The 21631-nt window shown below is 54.2% G+C and overlaps 5 protein-coding genes across 5 annotated transcripts; 4 read left to right on the top strand and 1 right to left on the bottom strand.

Moving 5' to 3' along the window:
• Window positions 1-3786: 3786 nt before the first annotated feature.
• BO70DRAFT_427959 (uncharacterized protein) lies at window positions 3787-4319 on the bottom strand (the record flags this gene model as incomplete). The annotated part of the gene is made up of 2 exons (XM_025547922.1): window positions 3966-4319; window positions 3787-3879 (listed from the first exon to the last, which is right to left on the bottom strand). The coding sequence occupies exons 1-2, from the start codon at window positions 4173-4175 to the stop codon at window positions 3787-3789; spliced, it is 303 nt and encodes a 100-aa protein (XP_025401196.1). The 5' UTR covers window positions 4176-4319.
• Window positions 4320-5423: 1104 nt separating this feature from the next.
• Window positions 5424-6021, top strand: BO70DRAFT_214824 (uncharacterized protein). The gene has a single exon (XM_025538673.1). It carries the CDS (start codon window positions 5547-5549, stop codon window positions 5871-5873), a length of 327 nt encoding a protein of 108 aa, XP_025401195.1. The 5' UTR covers window positions 5424-5546; the 3' UTR covers window positions 5874-6021.
• A 3388-nt stretch (window positions 6022-9409) lies between these two features.
• On the top strand, window positions 9410-10210 carry BO70DRAFT_351521 (6-phosphogluconolactonase; the record flags this gene model as incomplete). The annotated part of the gene is made up of 1 exon (XM_025541744.1): window positions 9410-10210. The coding sequence occupies one exon, from the start codon at window positions 9410-9412 to the stop codon at window positions 10208-10210; it is 801 nt and encodes a 266-aa protein (XP_025401194.1).
• A 133-nt stretch (window positions 10211-10343) lies between these two features.
• Window positions 10344-12551, top strand: BO70DRAFT_394977 (uncharacterized protein; the record flags this gene model as incomplete). The annotated part of the gene is made up of 2 exons (XM_025546498.1): window positions 10344-10383; window positions 11044-12551. The coding sequence occupies 2 exons, from the start codon at window positions 10344-10346 to the stop codon at window positions 12549-12551; spliced, it is 1548 nt and encodes a 515-aa protein (XP_025401193.1).
• A 2357-nt stretch (window positions 12552-14908) lies between these two features.
• BO70DRAFT_378578 (WD repeat-containing protein) lies at window positions 14909-21361 on the top strand (the record flags this gene model as incomplete). Its single annotated transcript, XM_025545271.1, has 8 exons — window positions 14909-15441; window positions 15538-18284; window positions 18348-18610; window positions 18672-18782; window positions 19111-19329; window positions 19383-19403; window positions 19438-19444; window positions 19671-21361. The coding sequence occupies exons 1-8, from the start codon at window positions 15284-15286 to the stop codon at window positions 21359-21361; spliced, it is 5217 nt and encodes a 1738-aa protein (XP_025401192.1). The 5' UTR covers window positions 14909-15283.
• Window positions 21362-21631: the final 270 nt, after the last annotated feature.

The raw sequence follows: 21631 nt of genomic DNA, 5'->3' as shown, positions 1-21631 counted from the left end.
ACTTGCTTGTGGGGTAAATGATCGATCTCTCAGAGGCTCAGTGGTATCTGGATAGTCTGTACTGCGTACATACCAGTCTGTCCGCGGATCGCCTCTCCCCATCCGTTCGACCAGAGAGATACTGACCTACTTAGTACCCACTAGTGTTAGTATATACGTACTAGGTAGATCCGAAAAACCCAACAGCACCTGGGGTGTAGGCGTGGGCGTAGGCGTGGGCGTGGGCGTGCTCGCGTCAAGAACGAGCGGCACTACCTAGATACTTGTCCCATGTAGGTAGTAGCCAACCTCGACTGGATCTCAACATGCCCACATACTGGAACGGAAAGGATTCGGCGTCTCCGCTGTCAGGGAGATACTACGGGATAGATCGATAGACAAACAGACAGATAAATACAAGTCTCAATCAGTGACAAACATCCCATCCCATATTATCATCCCCCTCTTCCCCATGCCATCCTACCAAAAACCAAAAAAAAAAAACAGAAATTAGCACCACCGCCGCCGTCGCAAAGTGGACCCCGAGGCGCAACCCCAACCGCTGAAACAAAACCCCACGACGGCGGACGAAAATGAATCCCGACCCCACTGATCGGCAACACCCACCATGTCAGAAACAGTAAAAGGGGTCAATCGCTCGGCTGTGGCTGAGGGGAGAAGGAAAGAGGGGGAGGGGAGGTAAAGTGAGATGAAGTGAAGTGAGTGAAGTGAGTGAAGTGAAGTGAAGTGTCTTAGGTAATCTTTCTTTCTTTCTTTCTTTCTTTCTTTCTTTCTTTCTTTCTTTCTTACTTTCTTACTTTCTATCTTTCTTTTCTCTTGTCTCTATGGTAACCTACCTACCTACATAGGTTAGGTAAGTATATAGGTGGTGCAGGTGGTGGTTTCTAGTCCCATACTCCGTACGACTGTTTGTAAAATAGCTACTCCGTAACTAAGGTACAGGTGAGTATCCCCTGGGACTGGGAGGGAGGGTGCAGTATGTATGTACTCCGCACATTTCATTATAACCTACATTTACATCTACATCTACAGCTACAGTACATAACTAATCATCCTGGGTTCTACACACACACACACACAAACAAGGCTGTTGATAAGACACCACCGATCCGATCGCCTACATACGCACTTACCTACACTACGCACTTCTATTACACTACACTACACCACCCATATACGTACATACATGCGTGTCTGTGTCACAGGCAACCGCATCGCATGTAAGGGGGAATGCGGAGAGGGTTCACTTCATTTCACAGATGTCCCGGGGACATGGGGAGAGATGAGGGGTACTCCGTAGATAGTGGATAGTGGATGGGTTCTCGGCTACGTACTTACATACCTACCTACATACTACCTACCTAAGATTGGAGGGGTAAGTAAGTAGGCTGGCAGGCAGGCAGGTAAATGCGTCCAATGTGTAGGTAGGTACCTTATGTTTACAAACCCATTCTTTCTTGCTTAGGTACAGTACCCCGTACTCCGCACAGCCCCATAAACAGACACAGAGCGAGTCAAGTCTACTACTACCTAGTACCTAGGAGCAGGGGCAGGAGCAGGAGCAGGGGAACATCACCGTCCCTACATACTAAATAGGTTAGGTATACGGAATGAGTATACCTTAGGTGGTAAGTAAGTATTGCACACTAGCCCCAACCACAATACGGGGTACAGGAGCAGAACTCCGTATCTATCTAGTACTAACCCCAAGGTGGTGCCAATCTTCCTACTAACCACGAACTACGGGGAGTTGGGACTCAGACTAACCCTTCTCCTATCTAGTCCTATCTATCATACCTACTTATATAGTCTAGATACTTATTCCGGTATAGAGTACCGTAGTAGTGTAGTATCTAGCCGTCGCCCACGCTCAGAGCTCACATTTGGAACTCCGCTAGTCATTAGCTCCGAGACCGGTGCGTCTTTAGCCCAGCCTGACCCGGGGGGAGGGGAGAGAAGAAGAAGAAGGGAAAGGGGAATGCAAGCTGTTGCAATTTGCCGCCCACGTTATGTTTCTTACTCCTGTGCTGTGCTGTGCTGTGCTGTCTGTGGCTGTGGGCGGGGAAACACAACACAACACAACACAACACAGCACCACTACCCCGTACCGTACGGAGTACTCCGTAACTACCTAAAGTACCTACCTACCTACCTAGCTAGCTAGCTTACCCATGTCAAGGATCGAGGGGTGTACGTATGCGCTGCGCTGTGATGTGATGCGATGCTCACGTTATCGCGTGCGTGGGTGCGTGCCGTGTGGTGGCAGGTAGGTAGATAGATGCTACTTACCTACCTACCTAAGGTATGGAATGGAGTACATATGTTACATATGTTGTGAGATAAGCACCAAGTCTCAAACATACCTACCGACCGGTTAGATGGTATCTATCTATCTCTCTCCTCAGTACGGAGTATGGAGTATGGAGTACGAAGTGAAGGATCCTAGTAGTAGATTACTCCGTACCGCAGGAAGGAATGGAAGCCAGGAAGCTTGGGGGAGGGAGGGAGGGAGGGAGGGGTCGAGGGTTGGGGCTTGGGGCTTGAGCCTTGGGGGCGTAGTATGGGGACGGGGACGGGGTATAGTGGACAGTAGGTTATCGTCAAAGCCAGCCTATCTCGCAATCTCACCCAGTCACCATTGGCACTGTTATCCCGGGCGATGATCCCTCCGGGGCTTAGTTTGGATTTACATTGCGATAGGCACGCCGCATGTGGTATGCTGCTAGCTAGCCCCGGTGGAATCTGGGGCTGCCGTGCCTCACTTGACATTCACTCACTCACTCACTCGCTCACTCGCTCACTCGCTCACTCACGCTTCCATTCCCTTCCAATCAATCCTATTGCATCCTGCCCTGTCTTGTCCTGCCCTGTCTGCTTTGTTTGCCTGGCTGGGTGGGCTGGCGGGGCTGGCTGGTTGGCTGGCTGTCATTCGGGTGTGGCTGGCAGGCAGGCTTCGGAGGACTGTGTTGCGATCGGATTTGGAATTGAAAGGGGAGGACTGCATATTTATGTGCATATGTATGTTTTGGGATGCTTAATTGGGGGAGCGGGGGGTTGGTTGATTTGCACAATCTACTTACAACGCAGGTAGGTAGGTAAAAGTAGGTAGGTGGAGTTTGTATTGTTAACTAACTATTGCGGTCGGTCGCAAATGACCGGGGGGTATTCATTGAATCGGGAATTTGGGAAGTGAACATGCTGGGCGAATGGTCAATCCTCGAGGATTCGGTACGCCAGCTGTGCCAGGGGGAGGGAGCGCGGGATCAACGCTGCAATGGAGGAGGCTCTGATCTTCACATTTGACAAATCCAACCCAAACGACATAATGCAGGGTATCATAGCAGGCTCCTCTCGAATCGATGTACAGTAATGGAACAAAAAAGGGTGTCGTTGGGGTTCCTCGGCGTAATTGTCAGGTGCAAGAGCGGACTGTTCGATCGAACCTAGTTTCTTCATGTTCGATGTCGCCGTGGGTCGCGCACTCCTGTTTCACGTCCGACGCATAACGTCCGACACTCATTGTAGGGCCCTGCGCGTTTCCCAGTCTCCCTTTCTGCGATGTCCGGGTCGCGCATAGCAAAAAAAAAAAGTGTCGGGATCCACCGAGGACCCCGTGTCCAATATCCAAGGGCGCATTCGACAGTTTTCGTGCGATGCGCTCCCTCTCTCCATGTGTTACAAAGAACCAGCCTGTGCCAGCAGGGTGGGATTCTTTCCCGAGTAGCGTCGTCGTCTGGGCGAATGGCGGCGGAGAGGGGGAGAGTGGATCATCGAAGAATCAGCACGTCAGGGCCGGATTTTCTCCCGTGTGGAATTGCGCATGCAGTGGGTGAAGTGGGCGACGAAGGTTGCGTTCATGGTGATGTTGTTTCGCATTTCCTGGCGGGGAAGGGAAGGGGGTGGGTGGTTGGTTTCGCGAGGGGTCGGTCTTAGCAGGTCACCGGACTTCAGCGAATGAAGCCGACCATGGACGCACAGCGGCTGCAGTAGTAGGAATTCATGCCAAAGCGCACCACACCCGGGGAGGACTCGTTCTCGAGACTCATGGAGCGCTGGCAGCGGGAGCAGCGGACGATATCGAAATTCATGGACCCGGGACTCGATCCTGTGGGGGACGTGACCCCCTTCGGGGCGCCGGAGGGCTGCGGTTGAACTTGAACCGAGGATGAACTCATATTCTCCGGTCAAGTTCTCCGAAGAGAGCGGGCAAATCGAAGGCGGCCAGTTGTAAATGCAGGTCGGTCACAGCTTCGGTGGATTGCGCGACCGAAGTCGATAAAAAAGTTGAATCCGGGGGGGGGGGGGTAGGAGGGGGGGAACGGTGGTGGTGAAGGTGGGCAGACAGGTGATTATTTAGGATGGTTCGCCTGGGTGGCGGAGTCGATAGCTAGTTGCTGGCCCAGGGAAACGCGGAAATACGGGGCGTCAAGTTAGGTTATGTTGTTCCCGACTAACGCTTGTTCCAGTCGCAGGGTGTTAGGCAGCAGAAATCCAGCAACGGGAGATCTGAGGAAGAGTCGGCCCCGTCGAGTCGGTAGATAGTGAATGATCAATAGGCAGAGAAGTAAAAAGAGAGACCCAAGAACTTGACCGAGCTGGGCTGGAGTTGGTGACTGGAAGTACGTATTATCTATACTACCAGAAGCCAGCGCCAAGCGAAGTGCTCAGGGTCAGATCGATCCACTTTTTTCCGCTCCTGTTTGCGCCGGCCTAGTTTAGCTGGAGCAAAATAATAGTAATTTATATTATTCTGACGAGGCACTGGGGACAGGGAGAGAAAGGGAGTTTTGGTAACCAAAAAAAAAAAAGAAAAGAAAAGAAAACGGCACTAAAACCCGAAAACGAAAAATGGTTAAGACAGGGGAAGGTCGACCTTTGGGAACTAATAATAAGAATGAGGCTAGCACTCAATACTGATTGAGGATTAAGGCAGCCGTGGATGTCTCTGGCTTCTGAGAAGCTGAGAAGCTGTGTGGAATGTGGATTCGAGTTTCAGAGTGATCCTTAGAAGCCTCGGTTGTCTGTCAACCATGAGATGGGAGATGGGAGATGGGAGATGGGATGGCAGAACGAGGCAAAGTCCTAAGTAGTAGGTCAGATTCCTCTACAATGGAATGACGACGTAAATATCCTTGTTTCAGGGTCTCGCGGATGGATGTGGCATGAGAGAAGTGGCCGATTTCTGATGACTGCACCGTCCCTCCCAAGCGGCCGTAATTTTATTTCCCGGATGTGCTGTTTACCTGACGGTTACGGAGTACCGGGCGTCCATCCAGTTGACTTGCCCTGGCTTTTGGCCTGACCCGTGACTGACTGACCACCCCCCCGGTCGCATTGCCTATCTACCGACTAATGATATAGTACCTATTGTTCTGGCGGGTGGGTTGGGACCGGGAGGCTTGGGATTATAGCCATGCCGATAATGATGATGCGACCTTATTTCATTGTCTTTGACTTTTTTTTTTTTTTTTCAGCATCTGTAACGGTGACAAGCCCCGGGGGACTTACGTAGGCAGGGCTATCCCCCTCCCTCCTTCCCCTCTGATATGATCTCAACTGCAGATGCCACAATGCCTACCTCATCTGCAGTCCAGCGAGGCTTGGTCTTGATGCGTCAACCCCCCCCCCCTCTTCCCCCTCATTTTCAGCCATTCTCCTCCTCTGGCCTCTCTCCCTCTCCCTCTCGTTGGTGCTTCGCTCCCAACGCCGAGGGTCGTGTCGTCATGACTGATCCTGGCCGATGGAGTTCTCCGGGGCGATCACCAGGATTGTTTGGTTCGGACTTTGATCTACCATTCTCCTCTCCTCAGGAACACCCATGGCCTGGAGGGAGTACTTGTGGTTCGACAAATGAGAGCCTGAATTCCCGGTAATCGGCGTATCGGCACGCTCTGCTCCACCGTTCCGTTCCCACCGGCCTTTCATCTTCCTTAGTCATGTCAGTCATGCCCACTTCGGGACCCACTGTGTCGGCGTGTACCGGCCGTACCTATCTAGTAGTTTACTAGCAAGGTACTCTCCTACGGTAGTCGTGCCTAAGGTATGCACACTATGTTATGGATTATGTACAAATGTAGAATGGACTGCAACACTGGGATGGGGCTATTCTTTTGAAAAATAAAATATAATAAAATAAAAAGAGCGGGAAAAAAAATAAAAAGTTGGACCATTAGCCTAACAGAGCATGGGGTACGTACCTTGGTGGTTGGTGCCTTTCAAGCCAGTCAGTCAGTGGCTGCCTGTCACCGTTGACAATAATGTCAGTCCACCACGCCTGCTGAGTGGGCGAACCATTCTCGGGCTTCCCAAACTGTCGGAAGTATCTATCTAGTACTCGACCATGGTCGGATTCCCGGGTAGATAGCCTCAACTTACTGCTCCATCGGAGGTTGTTATTGGCAGACCGTAGATCGCAGCTATCATCATCATGATCTCTCGATGACAGTTGCAACTGCAGTGATTAATCATCCATCCCCAAGTCCTCTCATAGTACTTAGTACTATCTACCTACTACCTACCACAGCACAGTACTCAGGTACTTACTAGATAGTCAACAGCCAATATTACCTCAGCCTCGTGAAAAGGCCTGCGGCGGTGTTGAACACTTGACTCAGGTCTGTTGCATGCCGTGACTCGTGAGGCGGTTACGGGCTCCACCCCGGGCGTTTCAGAATCTCTGTCAGACATGAAAAATGAAAGACGCCGGTCGGTCCATGCCATGCCATCCATGCCCATCATTCCTCCTCGCCAGTTCCATCGAAGCGTCGAACCATACCTTTGTCGGTTCTCTTTTCGACGCCTGAAGCTAGATATGTGGGTGTAGCTCTGCAAGACCCGAAAATGCCTCCCGGCCCGGGCCTTGCCCCCTCTGCCCAACTATTATCTATCTATCTATCTATCTTCGACTAGTTACTAGATACTTACTTACGTAGACCATCACCCAATTGCTCGACCTGTCGAAGCCGTTCGCCGGCATCATGGACATGGATGGATACCTTACCTTACCCTTACCTACCCTTACGTATGTGCATACCGTACCTACTACGTACTCCGTATTGTAGATACCTCCCTCCCAGTCTCTCAACGGAACCTGTTTCCGCATCCTCTGCGCCGTCGTCGCTGCTAGATACTGCTACTGCTGCTGCTGCTGCTGCTGCTGCTGCTGCTGGTGGCGCTGCTGGCAGTGGCTGCAACCCAAAAATTAGCGCGATGGTCTGATCCATTTTGCCCAGGGCGACCAAGAATCTGGGAATAATAATACTTGATTTTTTTTTTTTTTTTTTTTCACTCCGGCTTCCTAGAGCGCTTTGAGCTTTAGGGGCCCATCCCAACCCGGGCGGTCTTGGTGACTGACTGACTGACTGGTGAGGGTGGCTAGTGAGCTAGTACTCCGTAGTTGCAGTCGTTTGTTTTCCTTTACGGTGGGGGGGAAGACAAGAAGAGGGCGGCGACCCAAGCCGAATTACGGATCCCTACCCTGCCATGCACTTGGGGACGGAGTGGGTTAGCCGGGCTTGGATCCATCCATGCCTGCAGTCTCGGCCACTGCACGCACTCGCGACTATCTACGGAGTGTACTATTATTACTGACCCCTTTCCTCTCCTTCTCTCTCCGCGTGTCCTCAGGCCCGTGGGATTTTTTGAGGCATTTTCTGTCCGTGTCTGATCCCTGCTTCTATTTTTGTTGCCCTCCCATTCGTAGAATCCCCTTATTCGCCTGTCTGTCGCATGCCGTGCAGCTATTTACTTACTTAGACGTCAGTCCTTCCAGGAGGGCATCACGTCGAATTGTCAAGAACGGTAGGAGACAGTCTCTCGTAGCCTCGCAGGGCTGGGTTAGCTCGATCCTCACGTCCATGCTCGATGACATCAACTTCAAGTTCCCGCACCGCTGCCACTCCTATATACAAACCCCCCATTCAGTGCTGTACGATGATTGACGAAATGAGACTTTTTCTGCGTCGACTTTTATTGCATCCATCCATGTCCATTCTATGTGCGCGCGAGATACCAGCCTCCTGGTGGTATGTGAGTCCATGGTGCTAGAGATCGCCAGCAGCCCCGTGTCACCTGATATGTCTTGTCCATGCGCTAGGATTCGGTCCAAAAATGATAGATGCCTACCTATCTACAACTCACGAGTCAGGGAGTGTCGAACCTGCGCCGATTTTGTTGACGTCCTTCGCACCGATACCACAGCCTAAGCAAGTCCCCCCGGATCCCGGCCGCGACATCTTCAGGCTGTTACGGGAATAGGGCCATCGTCCCGCCGTGCATCGGCCATCGACTCATTGGTACCGCTAGTTTAGGCCCGTCACCAGGTGCGAGCACTGCCCTGGGGGAGGGAAGACCCAGGGAAAAACACTACGGTCACGATCAGGGCGAGGGGGGACTGGGGATTACTGGATTTCTGGCAACTGTAAGATGCACGATGTTGTAATAGCGCGTGAGCATCCGGTCCGCACCCTGTTGGCGGTAATGCACGAGGACCAAAACGTCGATGCCTCCGACGCCGAGGCCCGTGGCTGCCAATCATCGTCGGAGGGCTCGACGTGATCGAGATGATGGACGTTGGCGTTCTGGGTTTATCTCGCATCATCCCTGATTCGGTGGGGAGGGACACAAAAAGACCACATGGGGAGGGAGAGACGTTACTCTGACATCATCTCACATGCACGCCAGCTTGACCCCTCGTTAAGAAAGCCGGGGGGAGGGGGGAAGGGAGGGAAGAAGCCTGGGAGGGGATACAACGGAGGGATGTAATCTTTCACACAAAGGTCGGACCTCGCCGCCAAGAAGACCGTACCGGCCAGAAATAGAACATGAGAGAAACAGAGGGGAAAAAAGCAGTATTCATCCGACCCTTCGAAGCTCGGACGTGGGATGAGACAATAAGATGGGCGAGAAGGAAGCTCACTGATTATCCGAACTAAACGCTGCTCTCTTATCGCCGACCGTTGAGCTTTGGGGGGGGGAGGGGGAATTGTTTCCCCTCGCGCTCCCGTTGGATAGGGCAACAACGACGTCATGGTTGGTATTTGGAGGGAAGTGGCTGGGTTGCTGAATGATTCCATGGAGGGGGCCACGGTTCTGGATTCTCCCTCTCCATCTCCCTGGATTCCGCTCATCATGATGCTGTCAGAGATGTTGTCGAGGTTGGAGGAATGTGAAAACGTGAAACGCTCCTCGTCGCCCAAGTGTTTCCCATTGCGCTTGCGTTGTGATTCGCTTCCGGCAGGTACGGAGCCCTTCAGCGTTCCCTCTGCCCCGCCACACCCCGCCTGAAGCTGTTGACCGAAAACCACCGCGACCATCACCCTTCTCCTTCCCCCCCCCCTCTTTCTCTCTTCCACCCTTCCTCATCCTCTCTCCATCCCATCTTTCCGCAACCCCTACAACAGCCTTAATCATGGCCGGATCAGCCCCCAATCTTTTCAGCTTCGCCAGCACAGACGCCTTGACCCAGCAACTGAGGCCCTACGTCCTGCGGAGTCAGAACTCGGCGCTTGCCCGTCACAGCTCCTTCAGAATTGCGGTTTCTGGGGGCTCCCTCCCCAAGGTTCTGGCCCAAGCACTCCTCGCCCCCGGTGACGGATCGGAGGAGGATACTGCTCAATTCGCCAAGTGGGAAATCTTCTTTGCCGATGAACGCGCTGTGCCCCTCGACCACGAAGACAGCAACTACCGTCTGCTGAAGGAAGAGCTCCTGAACAAGATCCCGTCGGAGCTGGGCGCCCCGACCGTGCACACGATTGATGCCAGCCATGTCAACGACGACGATCCCCAGGAGCTTGCGGATCTGTACCAGGAAACACTGATGCGCTCGTTCGCCGCCAAGGATAGCGTCAAGCTACCTGTTTTCGATCTCATCCTCTTGGGTTGCGGTCCCGATGGCCATACCTGCAGTCTCTTCCCTGGACACGAACTGCTGCGCGAAAAGGATGCCTGGGTGGCGGCTATCAGCGACTCGCCCAAGCCGCCTCCGAAGCGCATTACTCTGACCCTGCCCGTCGTCACGCATGCCCTCAGCATCGCCTTCATTGCGACTGGTGGCGGAAAGAAGGACATTATGAAACAGATCTTTGACGCCGAAGAGGGGAGAAGCCTGCCCTCGTCTCTCGTCAACCAGGGCGCCGGAGACAAGGTGAGCTGGTTCACCGACAATGCGGCAGTGGAGGGGGTTGCTTTCCCCAGACGTGGCAGCCTGTAATTGATGGGCGCATGGGGTATAAATTGATTCCAATCGACGATCGGGGCCTAATAGGAGAGGGCAAGGGATTGTTTACGAAGCTATGAACGGATCCCAGTAATCTGGACGGGTTTCCTTGGTTTTGCGCCCCATCATGGAGCGGAAGAGCAAGGAGGCGCGCAACAAGAACAAGTGTTTCTTTCAGACTGGATGACTTGTTTCATGTTGTTTGTCTTGTGGCCTTCGGGAGTTGCTTCCCTAGATTTGTGAAAAGTTTGTGTCATCGTTTACCCTGTCGATATCACAGACAGCCTCTAATTGAATGGAGTAATCCTGACCGAATGCTTGAGGGCACGGTCCATACGAGCCTTACTACCCTGTCCTCAATCCCATGATCTGGACCGAGTAATCAGTATGTACAGTAAGAAAAGACCATGTCACCAGCTGTCCGTGCAGGTCGCAGAAAGGACGACTGACTGGCGGCGTGCCAAGCTTCCCTCACCGCAACGCAACACGGCAACCACGGACTTGGCCGCCGCCTGCTGAGCTCAGACCTCGTCTATTTACAACACCCCATTCCAGTTGATTGCGTCGAACATATGATTTGAGCCTTTGTCGGTATCTACATGTCTACTATCTACCTACGGAGCACTGTCTAGAACTCTAGCCATGCCAATCCCAACCCGTTCGCTCTCTCTTCGTGAGCCCCGCAAGCAGGTCAGTGGTGCATCTGTTGGTTGCCCTTCCCAATCCCTTCCCCCCCCCTAGCGCCTTCGGCCCATGCGAACCACTCTCCCTAGCATGTCACCGTCCCCAGCAACGCTGACGTCTGTCTTCGAAGACTTCTATTGCAGGGCGCACGACGACAGGTAAGCCGGCATCCACGGCATCCACGGCAGGAAACGGAACACCGTCGAATCCTGCCTCGGGCAATGAGAATCTTACAACTCGCGGCAAAAGTCTCCTGCCGGTTCGTGATGACGGTCGCTCGACGACGAGGTCCTTGCGGCTGCCGCAACAACCGGAATCCAGGATAGCCCAACGCGCAACTAGGCCCCCCGAGAAGGCACAACAGCACCGACAAGACCAGCCTCCCACGCCGGAGTCTACTGGCATAACTCGCCGTCAAAGCCTGATCAGACCGAGCCCGCTGAAGCCGTCAGCGCCCCTGAAACCGACCGTCACTTCCACGACCCCAAAGAGGGCCGCCTTCGCACCCAGCCCGTCGTCTCCGGTCAAACAAGAGACAGCGTCTAGACAAAATGGACGACCGCTATCGCCGAAGAAAACAGACATGCCTCCTCCGCCTGCGCGACTTGCCCGGTCCGCCTCGCTTAGACAGCCTACCGCTTCGAGCTCGAGTACGCCGACCGTGACTAGGGGGCACGCCCGTCATCGCAGCCAGGGTGTGACGCTGGCTCCGGGGCCAGTTTTGAGAAAGATCGAGTCTCCTTCGCCATCGACTACCATGGGCACACGTTCAAGGACTCAGTTCACAACCTATCAGCAAAACTTCTCGCCCAAGAAGACATCCAAGCCTGCCACGACAACACCATCTGTAGAGGCCCCTGCAGTGAACGCGGATCCTGGCTTAGCTCCTTCAGCCTGGCCGGAGATAGCCGCATTACAGACCGAACTCTTACAGCTGATCCTCGTCCACTCAGCTTCGCTGCGACAGTACATCGAATGGGAGGCTGGTGCTGAAACACAACTACGAAGCGAATACGACTCAGTGGCAGGTGACTATCGGGCAGCTTCCAACGACGAGAAAGAACACCAGCGTCGACTGAATGGCCAGGCGTTGCATTGCTGGCTCCAAAACTCACGTGGGCACAATGGACACCAAGGCTTTGCGGAGCAGATCCAGGTGCTTTCACAGATTACCGACGATGTCTACAACCTATCTGATAACCTGGGAGGGCGGTATACAATAGTCGTCCAGCAATTCGAAAGTTGGTTTCAAAGAGTCGAAGATATCCGCAATCACCGGCTCCATCATGGCCAGGGATCGGATCAGATGGTTTTTATTGATCCTTTGGACCACACCTGGAGGGATGAAATGTCCACCCTGACCATGAAGCTCGAGCTGTGTTTGAGACAGCTGCAAAGCCTGGACATCCTTGGCTATGGGGAGGCGGGCCCGGTCGACGGGTCGGCGCTCTTCCGCACGGCCAAGAGCCTGGAGGAGATGGTCCACCTGATGGTTGAGGAAGTGAACACGATCCGTAAGATTGAAAGCGACGTCGTAAAGGCTGAGAGGGTGTGGGTTAGTCAGCTGGCCCGGCAGTTGACGACAGTCTTGCCACATGACCAGAAGCTCCCGCGCGTTGGGGTGTGGAGACAGCCATCATTCCAGTCCTGACCATCATGACTGTTGAGCTGCTGCCCAGGCTGACCTGACCTATGGTTATCTGACACCGCGAACCTTCCGTGAATCAGTCCGGTCCCCGGCCCCCGGCCTCCATCTGTCGCCAGGGGTACATGCAGCTTACGCTTTATTGGTTCTGCCGGATCTACTAGCGTAAGCCCGGCCGAACCACGGGAGCATTTCGCAGGCACCGTGTGCATAGCCGGGCATGCATGTGTCACCAGAGAGACACAAAAACCAGTTTTCAACCGGGGAGCCGGTTATTCGTCCACCTATCCGCACTAGTCTTTCTAGCGGTGTTATGGGCGACGATCTGACGGTCGTCGAAGCCCTGGTCGCATGTATGGACGGACGGCTGACAAGGCCTTTGGGATTCTAGAAGCTGATGCCTCCTGGTTTGATCCTTGATTTTTGAGCGCGGCCGGATCAAACTTGCTCTTCCTCGCGGCTGTGTCTGCATCGACAAGGGGGGAAGGGATCCCCTCGCCCGATCGGAGAATCTGTTCCCTGCATGTTTGGTTGGAAGTCTACGGCCTTCCCCCCCTCCCCGACGTCGGTCTGCGCTGCCTGAAAACTTGTGCCACCTATAGATCCTGTTTCATGATCGCAAGCCTACTGTAGCGTAGACCTTGCTCAACCCAATGAATAATGACTACAGCAGACTCGATTCAACCCAGCCTCGGTGGCCTGGATACTGTGTACACCAGGCAGGGCCATGCACACGGCTCCGGACGCGCACCACGCACCACCCGATCGGTTGGGCCATTCAGGCCGTGTCATGGATGCGAGTCCAGGGCTTGGGTCGACACAAGCCTGCGAGGGTGATGAATCAACCCTGGGTGGAGTTAGCGAGGGGCCTGAAGCACGTACTTATCAGTCACTTTCCTGACCGCACTTCTCGGAGACTAAGCAACCCGGTTCTCACTCGGATTGCAAAAGTCTTCATTCCATCCTCGACGGGAGATGATGGGCCCGAATAATAATGTGGCTGCGCCCGGACGAACTTTCTGGAATGAGAAACTGCACGGTATGTTTGATAGCTGGCTGGGTTGAATGTTATCGGTGATGGACGACGGGATGGATGTACGGATACTATGTAAGTAACTACGGTCAAAATTGGTTTTACAAAGAAAGTAGATAGTTGGTGAGACGTTGACAGGGGATTCCGGGGCGAGTGACTAAGCAATGTGGGGGGTGTCGTCATCGTCCTTCTGTCACCTTGTGAGGTCACCGTAAATTAACTCCGGAGAACCGTCAAGCTTAAACCCCCCCCCGCCAGCCAGCAGCTGCCAGCAGGACATGATTCTTCCCTCCTCCACAAACCCTGGGTCCACCTCGGCGGTGTAGTGTCTAGTGGTACTTGGTACTCTAGCAGTAGTCGTGTCGTCCTATGGTACTACTACTATACTACTCACTATCAGGTCAGGTCGATGAAGTCTACACCATCCCTCCCCCATGGTAGCCCAACCTCGATGGCGGCCAGTCCGTGGGTGGTGGGTTCTTCTCTCCTGCACCACCGCTGCTGCCCCTGTGCTGGACGCCAGCCTTGATTCGATTGGTACTGGCGAAATCGGTGGCCATCCCAATGGGGTAAGCCTTAGTGTGCTCTCTCCCCACGATGGACGGTGCCAGAAGGATCCTGAAGGGGTGCGAGAGAGGGAAAAAAAGCCACCCGTCTGCCCGCTGGCTACCTGGACGGTCGATTGGATGTACGGTCGTCCTGCACCTCTACGATGACTAGTCGGCGAACTAGTCAGTCTGGCAAAGGCATATATGTATGAGCATGAGTATGAGTATACCCAAGCAAGTTGTATCTCTTGTATCAGCATCGGCGGGGAGGTCGGACAGATCATGCTGCTTTCTTTTCCTTTCCTCCTCACCTGGCCGGAAATCTTCTCCCTTCCCAACCTGGATGCAGGGTGGCAGAGAGAATTCATCCATTATTTGAAGTGGTGGTGGTGGTAGTAGTGGTGAGGAGCCCCAACCCAGCCCGCGCCCGAGCCTGGGCCCCGGTGGAGCTCTGCTGCCAAGTGCTGCTGCTGCTGCTCTGGTTCCCTTTCCCTTCCCCTCTTGCGTCCCCCGTTTCAATCGCTCCATCCCATCCGCTGTCCTCTTCGATCTAGTTCTAGTCTTCTTTCTTCCCCCCCTCTTGCCTTCCCTCTTTCTTTCTTTCTTTCTCATCTGTTTCTCTTTCTCTCTTCCCCTCCTGGTCTCCGATACATCTTTCTTCTCTGAGACAGGTCATTCCTCCATCATCTCAGTTTCCTAGTCCCCCCCCCCCCCCCCCAAAACCCCCTCTCCTCGATTTGACCGAATAATCCATCCGGGTTGGTCAACCGATTTCGCTACTTATCGGTACTACTACCACAACCTGTTCTACTCACCTTTCCTCTTTTTTCTCTCTCACATTTTCCCTCCCCCCACCCCCCCTTTTTTTTTCTCTCTTAATCCTCTTGGTTTCCCTTCTTTCACCTGTCATTTCCTTTTTCCTCTCTTGCGCTACAGTCCATCCCCCTTCCATCTATATGTCTGTCCTATCCTCAAGCGGCGATATCCGAAAGTGAGCTTTGCGCGGACACTTTCTGCGCAGATCTGAGTCTGACGTCATCCAAGCAGCAGCGGTTAGTGTGTGATCTGTGAGCGCGAACTTCCGCTGCGCGCAATGCTCCGATCTCGTGTCGCTTGAGAACCCCCCCCAATCTGTCACTTTCCCCATCGACGTCGCCATGAGAGAGTCGCTCTACGATCGAATCTGGCGCCGGGAGTCCGGGCAGGTCTCGCGCTTTGCCAGTCTCCATGGCCTCTACGGCTCGAAGGAATGGGTCGAAGACCTAGACATCGTGAATGAGCTGGGTGGACATTCCGGCTGTGTCAACGCCTTGAGGTATGTATGCTCTTGTCCTGGATGTGTTGTTTTCGCGGTGGCCATGGTGGAACCCCCGCCGGTGTATGTACCGTACCGCCTCTGACCCCCAAGCAGTTGGTCGCGATCTGGCCGGCTTCTGGCATCCGGCTCGGACGACCAGCACCTGAACATCTATTCCTACCAACCCGACTCCTCCACCGCGCCCTTCTCCCTCAACACTACCGTCGCGACGGGTCACGGCGCCAACATCTTCTCGGTCAAATTCATGCCCCACTCCAACGATCGGACTTTGGTGACTTGCGCCGGTGATTCCCAAGTCCGGATCTTCGACATCGAGTATTCCAACAGCAGCAATACCAGTACTGTCGACGCCACCTCCGCATTTTCCGCCTCTGCCCGGAGCCGACGGTTCAACAATTTCTTCAGCAATACGCGCTACCTAAATGCCGGCAACACCAATGCGAGGGTCTATCGCAGCCATGCGGATCGGGTGAAGCGGATTGTCACCGAGTCGTCGCCGTATCTTTTCCTGACTTGCTCCGAGGATGGTGAAGTGCGTCAATGGGATTTGCGTCAGCCATCGTCCGCATATCCCAAACCACGAGGCGGACAAGGATATATGGCCTTTCGATCGGGACAGGATCATGATGATTCGAATGTACCGCCCCCGCTGATCTCGTACAAAAAGCATCGCCTGGACCTCAACACAATCTCCTGCTCCCCTAGTCAGCCACATTATATTGCGCTGGGTGGGGCCCACCTCCATTGTTTCCTCCATGACAGGCGCATGCTCGGCCGCGACCTTCATGCGGAGAAGGGCGATCTTGGATCATCCCCCGGAGGTAGTAGTCGCGGTGAGGAGGTGATGGATCAGGCGACGCGGTGCGTCCGGCGATTTGCCCCCAACGGCCAACATCGAATGAGCACGCGCGACGACGGCCACATCACCGCCTGCAAGATTAGCGACGCCAACCCGAACGAGATGATTGTCAGCTGGTCTGGCGATCATATCTATGGCTTCGACTTGATTCGAAGCCCTGATGCAAGGGAGGCAGAGTCGAAACGCGAACAGTCCCTCCGGGAGACTCCGGCCCCACGCCGGCGACGAGGATCCAAGAGTAGGAAGCGTAAGCGGCAGAATGGAACGTCCATGTCATCCCAGTCCAGTGGGAATCCGTCCCGCCCTCGTCGTCGACCTAGAGAACCTCATGACGAAGGCGAATTGGCGTTTCGAGTCCGCTACGGAAACGGGGAATCGGAGGATATTCCACTTCCGTCCCTCTCAGAACATCACATCGACGTCCCCGAGAGGTTGCTCGAGCAGTCAAGATACTCCGTGCTTACTGAATCGCAGAGGCTTAGCATGCAGATCTCCAAAAGTATGGTCCAGCTTCGTAAAGCCCTCTTCTCGCTGGAAGCATCGGTACGCGAAGAATACGAGTCCTCCAATCAAGCCGACTTGACCCCGTTCGCCGAGTCGTTCTCCACCGCCCTAACATATGCATCCATCTGTCTCCCTCAAATGGACGAGGTCATGCGCACTTGGCGATATCCCCTCGATCCTACCCCCGATATTGTACGCTTTCAGCAAACCATTCGTCGTAATCGTCAGTCTGCCTGGAGATTTGTCCAAGCCGCGGGAACACTAGCACGAGTACTGGGAGGCGAGATTCAAAGCACGCCTGGCGACGTAGATCACGAAATGGACATGTTCCAGCGAGTACATTCACCAGGACTTGAGCGTGCCCTGGATCATAAAGAACAGTTCGGCTATGATTTCGTCAAGGCTATATTGTTGTTTGTGGAAGGAGGTCGGGATGCCCTTCTTTCGGGGTTTAGACGTGATCCTGCACGTCGAGACAACCAGGCTAGGCTCCCAATCCCGGAGAATGCGGACGATGGGGCGATTGCGTCGGTGTTAATCCCTTACCTCCAGCGACTTGCAGGTGACTTGCCTGTAGTGAACGTGGATGCTTCGCGATTCGAACACGACGAAGCTCGTATCATCTACCCGACTCAACGCCAAGCGGTGGTAGCTTTTGCCAATGCCATCAAGTATCCAGTTGAGGACATTCTGAATGGCGATGGGGCATCAGGTGATGCCTCAACCGGCTCTCACGACTTATTCCAGTTCACTCAGTTCTGGGTGTTCAAGGTGGCCCGCGGGATTCTCCTGGAAACGGGCACTGGGGTAAATTACGCTTTCGTCAACAGAGCGTTCGGTGGCTTGCGCACTAGGTTGGAAGGTGACTCAGAAGACCTCGAGGTGGATCCTGAAAGATCCCAGAATGATCTCGAAACAAACGTCGAGGAGGAGCCCATCCGTGACATTGATTTGAAGATACTCCGGGGCTCGCGATACGCTCGAACGCACCCTGAGGAACAGGCTGATGAGATTACGGCAATGCAGGCGTCATCATCTCACAATGACGACGGAAGCGGCTCTGACCTGCAGAATACCGATGACGACGGTGAGAGCGAGCCCGAGAATGCTTCGGATGAGGATGAGAGTGAGGACGAGGACGAAGACGGGGATGAGGATGAGGATGAGGATGAGCGCAGCAATGCCTTCGATGATAGCGATGATGACTCCGAAGCTGCCGATCGAATGTTTAGGGAGTATGGTCTCCAGCCTAGAGAGCGAGAGTACGTGGATGTCGACGTGCCATGCTCCCCACACACCCGAGTGTATAGAGGACACTGCAACATCAAGACTGTCAAAGATGTCAATTTCTTCGGATTGGACGACGAGTACGTCGTGAGCGGTAGTGACTCTGGCCACTTGTTTATCTGGGACCGGAAAACCTGCAAGCTAGTCAATATCCTCGAGGGCGATAGCGAGGTAGTCAACGTTGTGCAAGGTGAGGAACTCCCCTATGAGCATGCCTGAAGTGTGAGCGTCCCAGGTTAACAATTCCTTGCAGGCCACCCATACGAGCCCACCATAGCAGCTTCGGGAATCGACAACACAATCAAAATCTTCTCGCCCGACCGGCGCGCTCAGGACGACGCTCGTCGCGGAGTCAACATCCTCGACCCGGATAATCCAGCCAACGCGCTTGGGCTTGGGCCGAACGTCAGCGCCATTGGTGGCCTTGGAAGCCGCAAGCGCTTGCATGACAGTTACCGAATCATGAGCCAAAACGATGTTGACCGGCAGGGGGGTATGAGTGAGGCATACATCACCGTAAGGCTGCTTGAACCATTGTCTCACCCTTTTTTTATTGACCCCGCTGACTACAATCCAGAGGCACATGCTGGCCCGTCTCGCAGCCACCCTCAGGGACCAACGGCACGGGGTGACAGTGGGCGAAGGAGGTGAACATGCCACGCTGGTTCTAGACGACAACAGCTGCCAGGTAGGTTCATTCAAGCCAGGATCTATATTATGTACCGGGACCGCCACTGACGGATCATATCGTACAGGTGATGTGACCAATCCCCAGCTCTGGCCGAAGATCAAAAGAAAAAGTGGAAACAAGAAAAAAGAACCAAAAATTACGATGGAGATGTTTCGACATACATACCACTTACCACATGCACACTCACTGCACGCATGGACTTGACCTGACCGACCCCTTGGCATTTGGCCGACAGGATTCGTATTTTCTTTCTCTCTCTCTTCTTCTGACTTCTTCCTCTTTATCCTGTTCTTCTCTACTATGCCTTCGATGCTATTATTAATAGATTCTAGTCCGACACCATCTCCATCTCTCTCTCTTCGGTCCGGTCTCTTGCATCGCGGTCTGGTGCCAGTCATTCAGTCACCAGCGCATCATCTCGGCCTGGAGTCATTATTTGGGTCTGTCTGGCGTTCTTTTCTTGGGTGGGGGGGAAAAGCATCTACCGAATGACAATGCCAATTCTTTTGTGTACACTGGACTGGACTGGAGTGTTGGTTTGGACGTATGTGGTTGTCGATGCTTGCGTAGGGATGGATGTAGTGGTTGTAAATATAGTATTTGCCCGTTACAAGTATAGTATGTTACAAACTATCTATGGCGATCCATGCAGTTGCTTTGTATGCTTAAGAGCTGATAACTAAGCGGCGGTCAGACCGCAGGCGATGACTAACTATCGCCACGTGACCCTTATCGGGCCCTCCCCCGCATTTTCCCGATTGCAATTTTCTCGTTTTCTCCGGCGATCTTCTCTCCTTCTCAGTCCTCGCCAACCCTTTTGGGAACGCAATTGAAAGATGCAGCCTCTTCAGGAACGAACGGATGCCACTGCTCGTCTCTATGCAGACCCTCACAACCCACATCTCTACTTTGAACGGGGCCTGATCCACCAGAAACTGGGTTTTCCCGACCTAGCATCCGCCGACGCATACCGCGCGCTCTCTCTGCTCGATTCGGTCGTCGACCCTGATGGCTGCGAGTTCCACGCTCGCCGGAAAATCCAGGAGCCTAAGGAAGATGAGGGCGAGGGCGAGGACGAGGACGAGGAGGACGACGAAGAAGATGATGATGATGATGAAGATGAAGGCTTCGTCCCCATCACCCAGGATGAATACGACACCATAATCGGAGACGTATACGCCCTGCTGGTACGGAGCCTGGTCAACTGCGGATGCTTCCGCGACGCCTACGAGTTCTGCATTCAGGGGCTCAAGCTCCTCGGAACCATGCCCCAGAGCCCCGCCCAGGACATCCTCCAGGCCCAGCTGGCGATCATCAGGAAGAAATACCTCGCCCGCAAGGGTGCCCCCGCCGCCGAAGACGACACCCATATCAACCCCAGCGCACTCAACGCGCAAGGCTTCGCCCGTCGTGTCCTCTACCCCTGGAACGAGCACGAGCCGGATCGCAAATCTCCGGACACCCTGCAGCTCCTGAACGAGCGTCTCAAGGACGTCGCGCCCAAATGCGAGGTGCGCGCCGTCGCTCTGCCCGCCTTACACAGCACCACCACTACCGACAATGAACCCGAAACTGAAGAAGTCTCCATCCAACTCGGCCTCTTCGCCAAAGAAGACATCTCCCCCGATGAGATCATCCTCCGTGAATCCTCCCTCCTCACAGCCACCAACCGCCTCCACGACGACCTCTGCGACGCCTGCAACGCTCCCCTCCCGGACCTCTCCTCCGCCAACCCCCCCGTCGCCTGCGACGGCTGCGCAGACACCATCTTCTGCTCGCAGGTCTGCCACGACCACGCGCAGTCCATCTACCACGGCGCCGTCTGCGGACTCATGGAGAACATCGAATCCATCGGAAAAGACATCCCCGACCCCAAAGACAAGGCCGATTACCTGTACCTCCTGCTGCTGGGCCGCGCCCTCGCCATGGCCGCCACCCAGGACTCCCACCCGCTCGATCTCCCAGAGATCAAATACATCTGGGGAGATTTCCATGACTTCCCCACCCCGACCACCTCCCCCTCCTCTCCCTCCCCATCCACCGAAGAAAAAGAAGAAGAAGAAGAAGAAGAAGACCCCACCGCCACCCTCCCCTTCTCCTTCCACCTCAACATCCTCCAACCCATGCGACTCCTCGAGGAAATGGAAATCGACCCCTACGCTTCCCTCCCCCGCCACGACACCTGGGTCCTCAACACCCTGTACGCCAAATTCCGGGGCACTGCCTCCGGCCGTCTCAGCACGTGGGACGGCGGGCCTGAGCTCTGCGCCGTCCATCCCCTCTGGTGTCTGGCGAACCACTCCTGTGATCCGAATGTGCGGTGGGAGTGGGGCGGCGAGATCACGTTCCGCGCGCGCAACGATGGTGAACGCGCCGTTTGGAAGCGGGACGGTCATGTCGACGAAGCGCAGCCGGCGACGAGGAGACTTGCCGCCGGGATTAAGAAGGATCAGGAGATCCTGAACCATTATTGTGATATTGGGTTGAGGGTGAAGGATCGCAGGGAGTGGGCTAGGGGTGCCTTGGGGGGTTGGTGTTTGTGTGATAGGTGTGTTTGGGAGGCTGGGGAGGTTTGAGATGAGTTTCTTTTTGGTTGGTTGGATTGGGGGTTTGAGAGTGAGTGTGAGAGAGTGAGAGGGTGAGACATGAAGGGAGGGGTGGGGAGTGTACTAGATGGGGATAAATATAATTGAGTGAGATAGACTTGGACATGGAGGTAGGGATAGGGAGGATTGATATAGAGTATAGAGATAGAATGGTGCTTAGATACCCTGCTACATGTGGAGTGTAGCTAGCCAGCTAGCTAGCTAGCTAGCTCGTTAGCTAGATAAATAGTCAGTCATACT

Source organism: Aspergillus heteromorphus (genome assembly GCF_003184545.1).
Source record: "Aspergillus heteromorphus CBS 117.55 chromosome Unknown BO70scaffold_7, whole genome shotgun sequence".
NCBI classification, from domain to species: domain Eukaryota; kingdom Fungi; phylum Ascomycota; class Eurotiomycetes; order Eurotiales; family Aspergillaceae; genus Aspergillus; species Aspergillus heteromorphus.
The sequence above is the reverse complement of the archived record's forward strand: the minus strand, read 5'-3'. Positions and strand labels throughout refer to the sequence as shown.